At 50.9% G+C, this 12,104-nt stretch overlaps 1 protein-coding gene across 1 annotated transcript; it reads left to right on the forward strand.

The window, feature by feature from the left end:
* The first annotated feature begins 285 nt into the window (after window positions 1-285).
* On the forward strand, window positions 286-1,950 carry MC3R (melanocortin 3 receptor). The gene has a single exon (NM_001135124.1). It carries the CDS (start codon window positions 713-715, stop codon window positions 1,682-1,684), a length of 972 nt encoding a protein of 323 aa, NP_001128596.1. The 5' UTR covers window positions 286-712; the 3' UTR covers window positions 1,685-1,950.
* The last annotated feature ends 10,154 nt before the right edge of the window (window positions 1,951-12,104 follow it).

Consider the following 12,104-nt stretch of genomic DNA (forward strand, 5'->3'; position numbering starts at 1 on the left):
AGACCTGACACAGAGTAGGTGCTCCATAAGTGATGGCTATTTAAAAAAAAAACAAAACAAAAATGAATGAACAAGCTGGATGAATGGACAAATGCCTGAGGCAGTTTCCATGACAAATAGGAACCGCTCGGCCAAGGCGGCGCGCAGACCAGCGCTGTGGCCTGCAGAGGGCACCAGCCTGCTTCTCACGCTCCCCACCCGAGCAGGTGCCGCTGTCGGGGAGGCGCCTGCTCCAAGCTGATGCTCAGTGGTCTTCCGCGGCGCTGGAGATGAAGCAGGAGTTGTCTGCCCGCAGCCCGTGTGCGGAGCCTGGTGTTCACCCCTCACCTCTAGCAACAGGTACCTCGTGCCCGGTCCTGCTCTGCAAACGGCTGGCACTCCAGCAACCAGTGGCAGCTTTTCCATTCCCAGGTGGGGGGGTGTGAGCAGGGGCAAGAGTGGGGGAGAAGGCAGACGACACAGAAGAGTGTCCGTGAAACTGGGTGTCCCGGAGAAGCAGAGGAAAGTTCTCTCGTCTGTGTCCAAGCTGACTTTCCCTCCCTCTCTTCATCCTGTTGCTCAGAGGGGAGAACAGTACCTGTCGGGACCGGACGGGCATCCACGACCAGCATCTGCAGGGTGATTTTTTTTTTTTTCCTTTCCCAGAAACAGCAGCAGCAGCAGGTTCTGGAAGCTGCCAGAGCCCCAGCTCTGATCCACCGGCCTGTTAGCAATGAACGCTTCGTGCTGCCTACTGTCTGCTCAGCCGACGCTGCCCAACAGCTCGGAGCACCTCGCAGCCGCGTCCTTCGGCAACCAGAGCGGCAGCGGCTTCTGCGAGCAGGTCTTCATCAAGCCCGAAGTCTTCCTGGCGCTGGGCATCGTCAGCCTGCTGGAAAACATCCTGGTCATCCTGGCCGTGGCCAGGAACGGCAACCTGCACTCCCCCATGTACTTCTTCCTCTGCAGCCTGGCGGTGGCCGACATGCTGGTGAGCGTGTCCAACGCCCTGGAGACCGTCATGATCGCCATCGTCAACAGCAACTACCTGACCTTCGAGGACCGGTTCGTCCAGCACATGGACAACGTCTTCGACTCCATGATCTGCATCTCCCTGGTGGCCTCCATCTGCAACCTCCTGGCCATCGCCGTGGACAGGTACGTCACCATCTTCTACGCGCTGCGCTACCACAGCATCATGACCGTGCGCAAGGCCCTGGCCTGGATCGTGGCCATCTGGGTGTGCTGCGGCGTGTGCGGCGTGGTGTTCATCGTCTACTCCGAGAGCAAGATGGTCATCGTGTGCCTCATCACCATGTTCTTCGCCATGCTGCTCCTCATGGGCACCCTCTACGTGCACATGTTCCTCTTCGCCCGGCTGCACGTCCAGCGCATCGCGGCGCTGCCACCTGCCGACGGGGTGGCCCCGCAGCAGCACTCGTGCATGAAGGGGGCTGTCACCATCACCATCCTGCTGGGGGTATTCATCTTCTGCTGGGCCCCCTTCTTCCTGCACCTCGTCCTCATCATAACCTGCCCCACCAACCCCTACTGCGTCTGCTACACGGCCCACTTCAACACCTACCTGGTCCTCATCATGTGCAACTCCATCATCGACCCCCTCATCTACGCCTTCCGGAGCCTAGAGCTACGTAACACCTTCAAGGAGATCCTCTGCAGCTGCAACGGCATGAACCTGGGGTAGGGCGCCGGGACCACGGGAGCGGGCGTCGGCTCTGTCACTGGGGACCCTCCAACCAGCCAAGGTGTTTAGAAAACAGAAGAGGCGGTAGAGACATCCTTGCAAGACTTAAAATATGTCAACAGCCATGACAGTCCGTGTCTTTTGTCTTTGTGCTTGCAAAGCCTTTTGACGGAGAAAATGGTACATAACAGGCTTTCTCGAAGGATTCTGAAGGGGGTAAGTCACTGATTTCCCAAAGAGGCCCTGGCGGGACTCAGTGAGGGCTGCTCTGGGTGCCGCCTGCATTCACTTCCATGCCCCCGGGGTTTGTAATGCCCCTGCTCACCTGCCTCTGCTCCCCCTCCCTGTGTCTCCCTGCCACACATCAGACCAGAAGAAGGACCCTCACTGACTGTAAGAGGGGTTCGAAGGCCTCCTCAGGAAACCTGTCACGGCTCTGGCTGTCAGTTGCTCAGCTGGTCTTGTCCTTGTTTCATAAGAAACTGAGTTTCTACTCTCTTGCCTAAAAAATACTGAGCCTTGTTATGGAAGAAGCAATGCCGTGTATGCCCCTCTTCTTAACCCCCATACTGGCCTCCCCTCGAAAACTAGCATGGGGATGCAACCCACTTCTATCCTGGCTGCTGCTGGCGTTGTCGGGTTCTTATGCATTAAATCTAAGGCTGCTTTCAAAATTCTAATGAAAGACAGATGCAGTGCTTTGGAAAATCAGCACATACCTGTGCACCAAGTATTTTGAAATCTTGCTATTTTAAGGGATAAATTTCCCTATTTAAAAAAGAAAAGGCCTCTTTCCTATTATTCCTTTTCTGTCATTCAAGCGAGAGAGGGAAGCACGGATGAGAGGGCACGTGTCTCAAGAACTTGCCATCCTGTAGTTTCAGAAACTGTGAAAATGCATGTGGCTTTCTCGGCAGCACTGTGTTTGCTCACAGTAGCTGTGTCTCTATCACCTTATCTATACCTGAGTTATCTATGAAAGAGAAATTTCTTGGTTCACTGCTCTTTTTTCTTCCGGCATGATATAAAAGTTGGGGTGACGACCTGGCTCTCAATGCCCGCACCTTATCAAGTAAAGCAACTCATTCCTGTGAGCGTAGGGCGAGCTTTGCTGACTAGCACGGTCTCTGCGCGCTGTACATCACTGCGTGCTACACACGCAGACCCTTGCCTGCTCTAAAGAACTTCTTGCTGTGCTTTCTGGCTGTCCTCACACTGCCCCCCGCAACCCCGGATGAATTCTTATAATATGCTGTGTCTTTGGTGTACAATTGTGTATTTTTCTTGTGCTGGAATATATTGTGGTTACCTTGTACCTGAAGACATCCTGGCAATATAAGCAATATCACTTGTCTCTTGTTTTGGTTGTGATATTTGGAAATAATAAAAGGCTTTTGTGGCTGCTAAATGTGTGACCCATTAAAATACGCCACCTGGAAGCATCCTGGTGACTTTTGCACATGGCCATCAGACCTTACGCTGCAATTCAGAGTATTTTGTAAATGGCATAAACACTGCCATTGACCACACTGCTTATCTTTTCTAGGGCAATGCCTTTTAGCCAAACTACAAAATTCTCCCATTTAGTTTCCAAAAATACCAGGCCGTAGTTCCTGGGCCACTCTCCCTCTCCATTATTCTAATTGAGGCACCAAATAATAGGTCTTGCCCATTGCCACTCAGCCAGCAAAAGTGGAAAATGGGGAATCAGATTCTTTGAAAATTGTATTAACAGCTATAAAAATTATGATGTCCTTTTTCTATGTAAACAAGATAAAAATACCTCACTTTTCACTCTGATATCAGCTTTCACATCACTTATCCTCTCAACAAACTTCTAAAACAGGTGAGTCATTTTACAGACGATGAACCCGTGCAGGAGGGGTGACGTGGTTGTCTAACAATGCCCAGCTGGTTAGGGTCACAGCGTTATCTTGTGTCCTGGTGCAGATGTCTTTTTAGTGCCAACATGATGTTGGCAACAGGTTCCCATATTCAAACCTGACTCAGCTCTCCTCGCTGTATACATTTTCACTTACAGTAGCACTTCCAGATGTAAATGCCCACAAGAATCACCTGGGATCTTGTTCAAGTGCAAAATTCAAATTAGCCGGCCTGGGGTGAAGCCTAGGATTCTGCATTTCTGACTCTGACAAGTCCCCCAGGGGATGCAGCTGATAGTCCAGGGACCATCTTTCACAAAGCAAAGCAAGGGCATTGAGGACTTTCACATGAGCATAATGGAAACCCAAAAGTACTCATCTGCATAGAGCACTGACCCCCGGCCAAGAACTGTGCTAGATACTGTATAGGCATTTGCTTCTCTGACCCTTGCAATAACTCTACAAGGTAGATACTGTGATCACCCTTATTTTGCAGATGAGGCATCTGAAACTCAGAGATTAAGGAGCTTGTCTATGAAAATTCGGTAGCAAGTAGAGAAGCAGAGGTCCAAACAGGCTGCCTGACCCACATCTGCAAGTCCAACGCCAATGCCCTAGCACCTCTCACGAAAACAGTATAGATGATTGAGCCATGACCCGATGACACCTGAGGCATGTGCTGCCATGGAGGGAGACTAATGCATATTTCTACAACTCACAAGTCCAGAATTTCATAATAGAGTTTCCATAGAGATGTCACAAGAACCAAAAACCAATTAATCATTTTATTTGCTCTCCTTTTCCAAAGCCTGTAGATAGCCCTGGGGAGTACATCTCTTATTGAGGGGGTGAACAATATCAGGCGTCCACTTCCATGTGGCCACTACATGTGCCAGAAAGCCAATAAACATTTTAAGCAGCAGGAGTCAGGTTTGAAAATGCTTAATTTGGGGAAATAAAAGCCCATCATGATTTTAATTCATTTGTTAAGTTACGTTCATCTTTCACTCCCATCCCCAAGGTAAGATCACTGCAGTGGTTGGCTCCCGGGGTCTCTAGAAATGGTTGCCTGTTGTCCTTACTTAAGTTGAACTTTTGAGCTTAATTCTGATGTTCTCCTATAGGGCTGGGAGCCACAACATACTCCAGCCTCCTTGGCTGAAAACCTCCCCCCACTAAATGTGGAGTCTGAGAAAAACAGCCCAATCTCTGATACTCACAATCCAGCAGATCACAGGTAATGTCAGGCATCTGAAATCTTCAAACTCCACAGGCAATTATGATGTACACCAAACTATGAGAACCACCTAACCCAACAAGCACTGCTCATTTCTGAAGAATAACAAAAAACCAGCACCCAGGGGCTTAAGTCTCTTTCCCGTCACCATTTCCTGTCAGGGTGTGAAGCACCTGCAATTAATGTTGGGCCCTCCAAGTGCCTACAACATGAATCTAGAAGCCAGGACCACCAGATGACAAAATGCAGACTAGAAGGGAAGCTTTCAATTGAAGAACTCAAACTTTCTCATCTAAGAACACCTACTTGGGAGCCAAATCAATAGAAATAATAATAATTGGATGCGATATGGTGTTAGTATGTGCCTGATACTGTGCTAAGTGTTCTGATACATTAACTCACTGAATTCTCACCAGAAGCCTGGAGGTAGGCACTACTCCCATCGCAGCCTGCAGAAAAGGAAGCTGGATGGTGGAGGAGGTTAATCATCTTGACCCAGGTCCCCAAGAAGGTGAGAGAGAGCGCCACACCACCCCAGCTGTGTGTTCTGCACCCATCACTAACTAGCTTGTCATCAAGCAGGACTGGGCACAGATTCTACATCCCTTCTATGCCAGGAGGAGAATAGTTCATGAAAGTTAGTCTTCACCAGGGGCAGGGTTGTGTCACTGATGCTCAGTGAGTACCAAGTGCTGTCCCATGACTCAAAACCATTCACTTAGAAATATCTAGGCATCCAGAGCTTGCCCACTCTGGGTAAAAGTCATTAATAACAACAATAACTAATGTTTAGAGAGTATTTAATTAAATGCCAGATATCGTCCTGGGCACTTTACATCTGATCGCCTTGAACCTTCACAACTGTCTCCTAAAGACAGTGGTTCTCAACCAGGGGCCGTGTGGACCCCAGGGGCCATCTGCCGATGTCAGTAGATACTCTTATGGGTCACATCTAGGGTGGGGGTGGTACTGGCATCTAACAAGTGGCGGCCAGAGCTGCTGCTAGACTCCCTACAGTGTACAGAACAGGCTCCCACAGCCAAGAATTATCTGCCTCAAATGTCGGCAGCGCTGAGCTGAAGAAGCCGAGTTGTAAGGTAGGTAACCGCCATCCTCACCACCTCACACGGAAACGAGCTGCAGAAAAGAGCCTGCCCGAGGTCACGATGCTTCCAGGAAGCCCTAGCATGGAGCCCAGGCTCCAGACTCCCCCTACCGCCAGTGCAGCCCACTGAGGGGGCCTCCTATGCGCTAGCCCCTCCCAGGTGAGGGGACCACTGAGGTGGGCAGGTGGATGGGGACCTGCCCTCCTGGACGGCCAGGGTATTAGGGAGATGACAGGTACGCGGACACCTAGCAGGTGGGAAGGGTGCCAGAGGGCTGCAGAAGCAGAGAGCACCCCCCCCCCGACTCAGCCAGGGGTGCCCTGGGGTAGGGGGCCGGGGAGCCTCAAGGAGGAGGAAGCAGGGAGGGAGGTGAATGAGACACAAGTGGGAAAAAATGAGAAGCACAGGCCAGAAACTGAAGGAATCTCAAGGAGCCTGGAGGTGAGGGCCAGGCCTGCAGGAGGGGAGGCGGCAACCACCGCTGAACTCCTGGCTTCTCTGACCAGCCATGCCTAGAAAGGCACCCAGGGGCCTTCAGGGAGCCCTGTAATCATCTTTCCCTGGGGGCTATTCACTGCTCCTCAGAGCCTCCCAGCCCCCCAAAGGGATTAGACCCAGTGTCAGGAAATGGCAGCTTACCTAAGCCAAGCCCCTCTGCTCCTCTCCCAGGTGGGCAGACACGTTTCTTGCTGACCAGAGAGAGGACGTGGGAAGCCCTCCCCCTCGGCACCCTGACCGGCTAGTAGTGAAAGCACCACGGCTGGCCTCGCTGGGGTGGCGAGCCCCTGGGGTAAAGCAGGGTCAGAGTCCTCTTTCCTGCAGTGGGTGTGAAGGCAGGTCAACACTCAAGGACACCCAAGGCTGGGCTATCGTGGCAGCAAGGGAAAAGAGACTTCTGGGCAATCACACCAGGCACAGGTGTGAAACCGCAGGCCTCTGTGAGCCTGTGTGCTCATCTGTAAAAGGGGGGGAGGGCACCCCACCCACTTACCTGGCAGCATTTAGTTGTGATGACTGAATGCAATGTAATAAGATCCAAAAAATAATCAACATAGGAATTTCACACTCCCCTTCCCTGCACTGGCTTGCCTCTAGAAATTTCTGGAGCTGCCTGCCCCTCCTCCCCCAGGCACCTGCGGATGGCCGTCAGCAGGGAGGAGGAGGAAGGAGTACGGTGAAGGTCCAACATGTCCCATTTCCCAAAGTATAAAGTGTGCTCCACCACGGGCGTGCACGAAGGTCCGCGGCGGTACACATTTGCCAACGGCTTCTGTTTTAATAGAAAACTTTCCTCAGTAAGGCACAATTTGAATATTTGGATCTTATTTATACTGTAAGTATATCTAAATGCATATTACATCGTTTACAAGACTCGTGATCTCTTAAGTAGTGTTGCCCAGGACGGGACTCGAGCAGTATTTACAAATAAAGATGTGAGTTGGCGATGACACTCCTCAGTAAATGGGTCACGGACATGACAAAACCATCAGGGTCACACACGAACGAGTGAAGTTTGAGAAAATCTAGCTCAAAGATTTTTTTTAATTTTATTTATTTATTCATGAGGGACACAAAGAGAGAGAGAGGCAGAGACACAGGCAGGGGGAGAAGCAGGCTCCATGCAGGGAGCCCGACGCGGGACTCAATCCTGGGTCTCCAGGATCAGGCCCTGGGCTGAAGGGGACCCTAAACCGCTGAGCCACCCGGGCTGCCCTAGCCCAAAGATTTTCACCGTAAAAAGAAAAGTATTAGGGGAGAGGAAAAATCGGTCAGGATATGGGGCAAGAGAGGAGAAGCTGCCGCCTGTCCATGTGAGTTCAGATTCTCGGGGAGGCTCTTGGTGCGGCTTCCTCGGGTCCCCAGGCCGTCTCCCAGGACACTGCAGTGATCAGCATTGAACTCCGGCCAGGTTTCTCGACCCTGGCTTCACAGATCTCGGGGCCAGACAATTCTGTCGTGGGTCCATCCTGCACATTTTAGGATGTTTAGCGGCATCCCTGGTCTCTATCCACTAGATGCCAGTGGCACCTCGCATCATGACATATGGCACACGACAACACATGTCTCCGGACATTGCCAAATGTCTCGGGGCGCCAAACCCAGAGAACCACTGCAATCCGTTCATTTGTTCTCCGCATCTTTTTTTTCTGTGATGCCACATGGAGACTGAATCAAGTGGTTTATGCGGGCTGCCGGGCATGTATGCAAACATCCTATCAAGAGTCTTGAAAATATAAAGTGTTCAGAAAACGGTGCCGTTGTACTAGGTCAAATCATCTCTCACTCAAGAGGATGCGCACAGCACTCTGGGGCTTATGTGTCTCCATCTCACACAGCACTTTCTCAGATCCTCAAGGCTGGGTTGAGTGGCCTTCCCCCAAGCTCTCCAGCCCCATCGACCTCCCCAGACTGAGAACTTACCACGCTGTGTAACTGTCCTGTGGACTCCTCTCTCTTTTCTGCCAGTGAGCTACCCTGAACCTACCAGGGCAGACAGAGTGCCAGTGGCCTCAAACAATGTAGGCCTGGGTCTCCAACACAGGAATTCACAACTAGCTGCATAGACATATAAGAAAACCCTCATTCCCAGAATTCCCATGTGATTTTTTTTCCCCCAGTCTCTGAGGTCAGACAGACCTGTGTTCAAAGCCAGCGTCTTCAATTTGCCGCATAAAGAATGTAAATTCTCATAAAACCAAGCAGAAATCTGGCAGCCAGTAAACCAGGGCTTTATTTTATAATTAAATTATTTTCATTGGCAGGAGGGGAGCTCCCTGAGGTGTTGGAAGCCTTCTGTTTCTCAATCCACTTGTGAAAATTCATTACACTTTATTATTTATGTACTTTTTAATGGAAGTGTAATAAACATTCAGGGAAGTTCTTACAAATTCTGTTTTGCCAGGTTCTGTGATAGGCCATGCAGGAAGCGGGTCTACCCCCGAGCCAGCAGTTGGCTGCGAGTGGAAAAGCAGAATGGAGTGAGTTGCTCCAGCCAGAGGAATAGATTTCCCAAACGATACCTGAAGAATCAACTCAGTTCTCCAAACACTCTATAGGATACGCATCTAACACTGCCGATATATGCATGTTCCTGGCAGTGTTTTCTTTGTTTTTAATTGTGGGGGGAAAAGATCCTTCCTTGCACTGACTGTGTTTATGCACCCACATGTTCTGATTCTGAAGAGGCTGGCACATCCCACTCAGCACCAGAGTGAACACAAGAGCAATATCGCAGATGGTCCTTTGGGGTGAATGCCATAAGAGTGGCTCTGAAGGGCTCTGTTTGTCAGGAAGGGAAAGGCTGTGGGTACCACCCTGAAAAGACTGGGCGGCCAAACGGAGGAAACTCTGAGCTGAAATTGAGGAGAGCCTGGGACCAGACACGGCTCTAGGCTCGAGTGACCCTGAGCAAGTCTGTCACTGTCTCTGGGCTTCGGGCACACACGGATGTGAGGGGCAGAGCTGGACATGGTGGGTGGTTCTCACCTTGTCCCTGTCCATGGCAGTCACAGGTGGGCCCTGCTTCAGCACAGGTGGGCACAGATCCCACCTCAACATGAGCCACAAGGCAGGTGCCTGGCCCCCACCTGGCCACCTGTGGGTCCTCCACCTCTTGGGCACAGCAGCCATATCTGTGACCCAGGACGGCCCAGGGAGACTCCATACCTGTTCTTGAGCCACTGAGAAACAGAGGTCCTCCTGCCCCTGGAACTCTGGGTGCCAGAGGGGACTGCAGGAGGGAGGCATCAGTCTGTCTGACGATGAAGCCAGCACCAAAGGAAGCCGGCAGGAGAAAGAGAGAAGAAGACCCCCGCTGTTGTCATGTGAACACCCGCATCCCTCTGTGCCTGAAGGTAATACTAAATCTGGCCTTTAGGTGACTGAGCTGCTGCCACTTATAAACAGCGGCATTCTGACAAATACGGAGGCCGACGTGTGGCTTCCTCAGGGGCCAGGGTGGGGAGAAGTCAGGTGGGGGCCGGAGCGGGGAGGGCAGAAAAGTAACAACCGAGAAGGGCTTCAAGCCCAAGGAGACCAGCTCCAGTGTGACCAGGTGTGCATACAGACTGGGTTTACTGGGTTTTCTTTCTTTTTTTTTTTTTTTTTTAATTTTTATTTATTTATGATAGTCACACACAGAGAGAGAGAGAGAGAGAGGCAGAGACACAGGCAGAGGGAGAAGCAGGCTCCATGCACCAGGAGCCCGACGTGGGATTCGATCCCGGGTCTCCAGGATCGTGCCCTGGGCCAAAGGCAGGCGCCAAACCGCTGCGCCACCCAGGGATCCCTGGGTTTTCAAGAAGAGCTGAAAACAAAGACAAACCACTAGAGTAAGACGATCCAAGGAAACTTCTGGTCTACCCTCATATTACACTAAAGGTAAAGCAAACAGAACTGCATGGAAACATTTCTAATCAAGGTATGAAATGGAGGGTAGAAAATTGGGCAACAAAACCCAGTTTCCAGTATGCTAGGCCACCCACCTCCTCCTCAGTGACCCACCATCTGTACGTGGACCTGTCTCGAGCACTGCTCTCCTGCTATCATAACTAGAAACTATGATGACGTTGACACAATCTAGCTTTTCTTGGCAGCCAAACTTGGAGACAGACATGCCTGTGCCAGGCAGATGCTCTGAGAAAACTGCAGGGAAATGCATGGATCTCTGGGGCCTGTGAATAGCTGGCAGAGAGCAGAGTCTCCGCAGAAGGAAGGAGGGTCTGGATGTCTAGTGGGGACAAGATCTGAAATGCATGTGGTCACCAGTGCTTGGAACAATGGATTTGCCCTATGGGGGCAGGGGTGCAACAAAGTACTGAGTCCTACCTTAAGGTGAGCTCAGGGCATGGACTTGGGGTGCCCACAGAGAGCAGGAGAGGTTCACACCTTATACATGTCTGCCACTCCTCCCATCCCTCATCCTCTCATCCCCTCCCCTAACTGGGAACACAGGGAGGAGGTAGGCTCCTGTCGACTTCTCCAAGTCCATCTCAGTCCTGGTCCAAAGCAGGCACTCAGAAAACATCTGAGGCGTGAACAAACAGATGGGAGCAAATGGGGCCTCATCTTTAACTCGTTCAAACAGATCAACGTCATAGCACAGAGCCTGAGGTCGTGAGTTTAGAAACAGGCAAGATCTCAATTCGGCCCAGGGCCCTATTTCTCACAGCCTCTCACCTGAGATGGTAGTTTATTTCTGATCCCTCACCAAGAAAAACGGGAATAAGGTCAAACGTGGTTGAGACATTTCAATGAAATAAAACACAAAAGACTGGGTGGCTCAGCGGTTTAGCGCCACCTTCATCCCAGGGTGTGATCCTAGAGACCAGGGATCGAGTCCCATGTCAGGTGCCCTGCATGGAGCCTGCTTCTCCCTCTGCCTGTATCTCTGCCTCTCTCTGTGTCTCTCATAAATAAATAAATAAAATCTTAAAAAGAAAAAAAAAAAAGACTCACTGTCACGGTGCTTGGGGCCCATTACATTGCTCCCATTGCTAACATCGTCATTAAAATTAGTGGGTCATCTTGTTCCATTCTGAGCACACCCAGGGGGCTTCTCAAACAGGAATGTGCACCCCAAACTCCCTGGGGACCCTGCCGAAATGCAAATTCTGATTCACCCCGCTGGGTGGAGCCTGGGGTTCTGTACTTCTAACGGGTGCCGAGCTGATGCCAGCACTGCCGGTCTCAGAACCCCGCCCAGTGTGGCAAGGCCGCCCACGATCAAGACATCAAAACTGAGGCCAAGACAACTTTCCACAGCTGAAATCCCTCAGAAATCCCACCAGAAAACTCCAAAGGCAGTAAAAACAGGTTGAGCAGCCAGCAAGGCTTAGAGCCTCCGGCTGAGAGAAAGGGGAGTAGGGTGACACAAAGCTTCTAGAATCATCATCACTGGTGCTAAGTGAACCAGAAGCACGTAGGACTGTGGTTCTCAAATTTGGAGGCACATGGCAAAACTTTAAAAGTTCTGATTCTGGGTCCTAGCCATCAGAGAATTTGATTTAATGGGCAGAGAATTTGATTTAAATGATAGGGGGTGCAGCCTCATGGCACAGATCTTTTTTTTTTTTTTTTTTTTTACTCTTTTAAAGCTCCAACATGATGTTTTGGATATTTGGAATCAGGTCAGGAGCAGAATGCCATCAGTGCTGGGTGATGCTTACCCCTCGGTGCCTAGGGTCTCCCCCCTA

Source organism: Canis lupus, chromosome 24 (genome assembly GCF_011100685.1).
Source record: "Canis lupus familiaris isolate Mischka breed German Shepherd chromosome 24, alternate assembly UU_Cfam_GSD_1.0, whole genome shotgun sequence".
Taxonomy (NCBI): domain Eukaryota; kingdom Metazoa; phylum Chordata; class Mammalia; order Carnivora; family Canidae; genus Canis; species Canis lupus.

Excerpts from the sequence above, each read along its gene's own strand:
- MC3R (NM_001135124.1), top strand. The coding sequence starts at position 713 with ATGAACGCTTCGTGCTGCCTACTGTCTGCTCAGCCGACGCTGCCCAAC.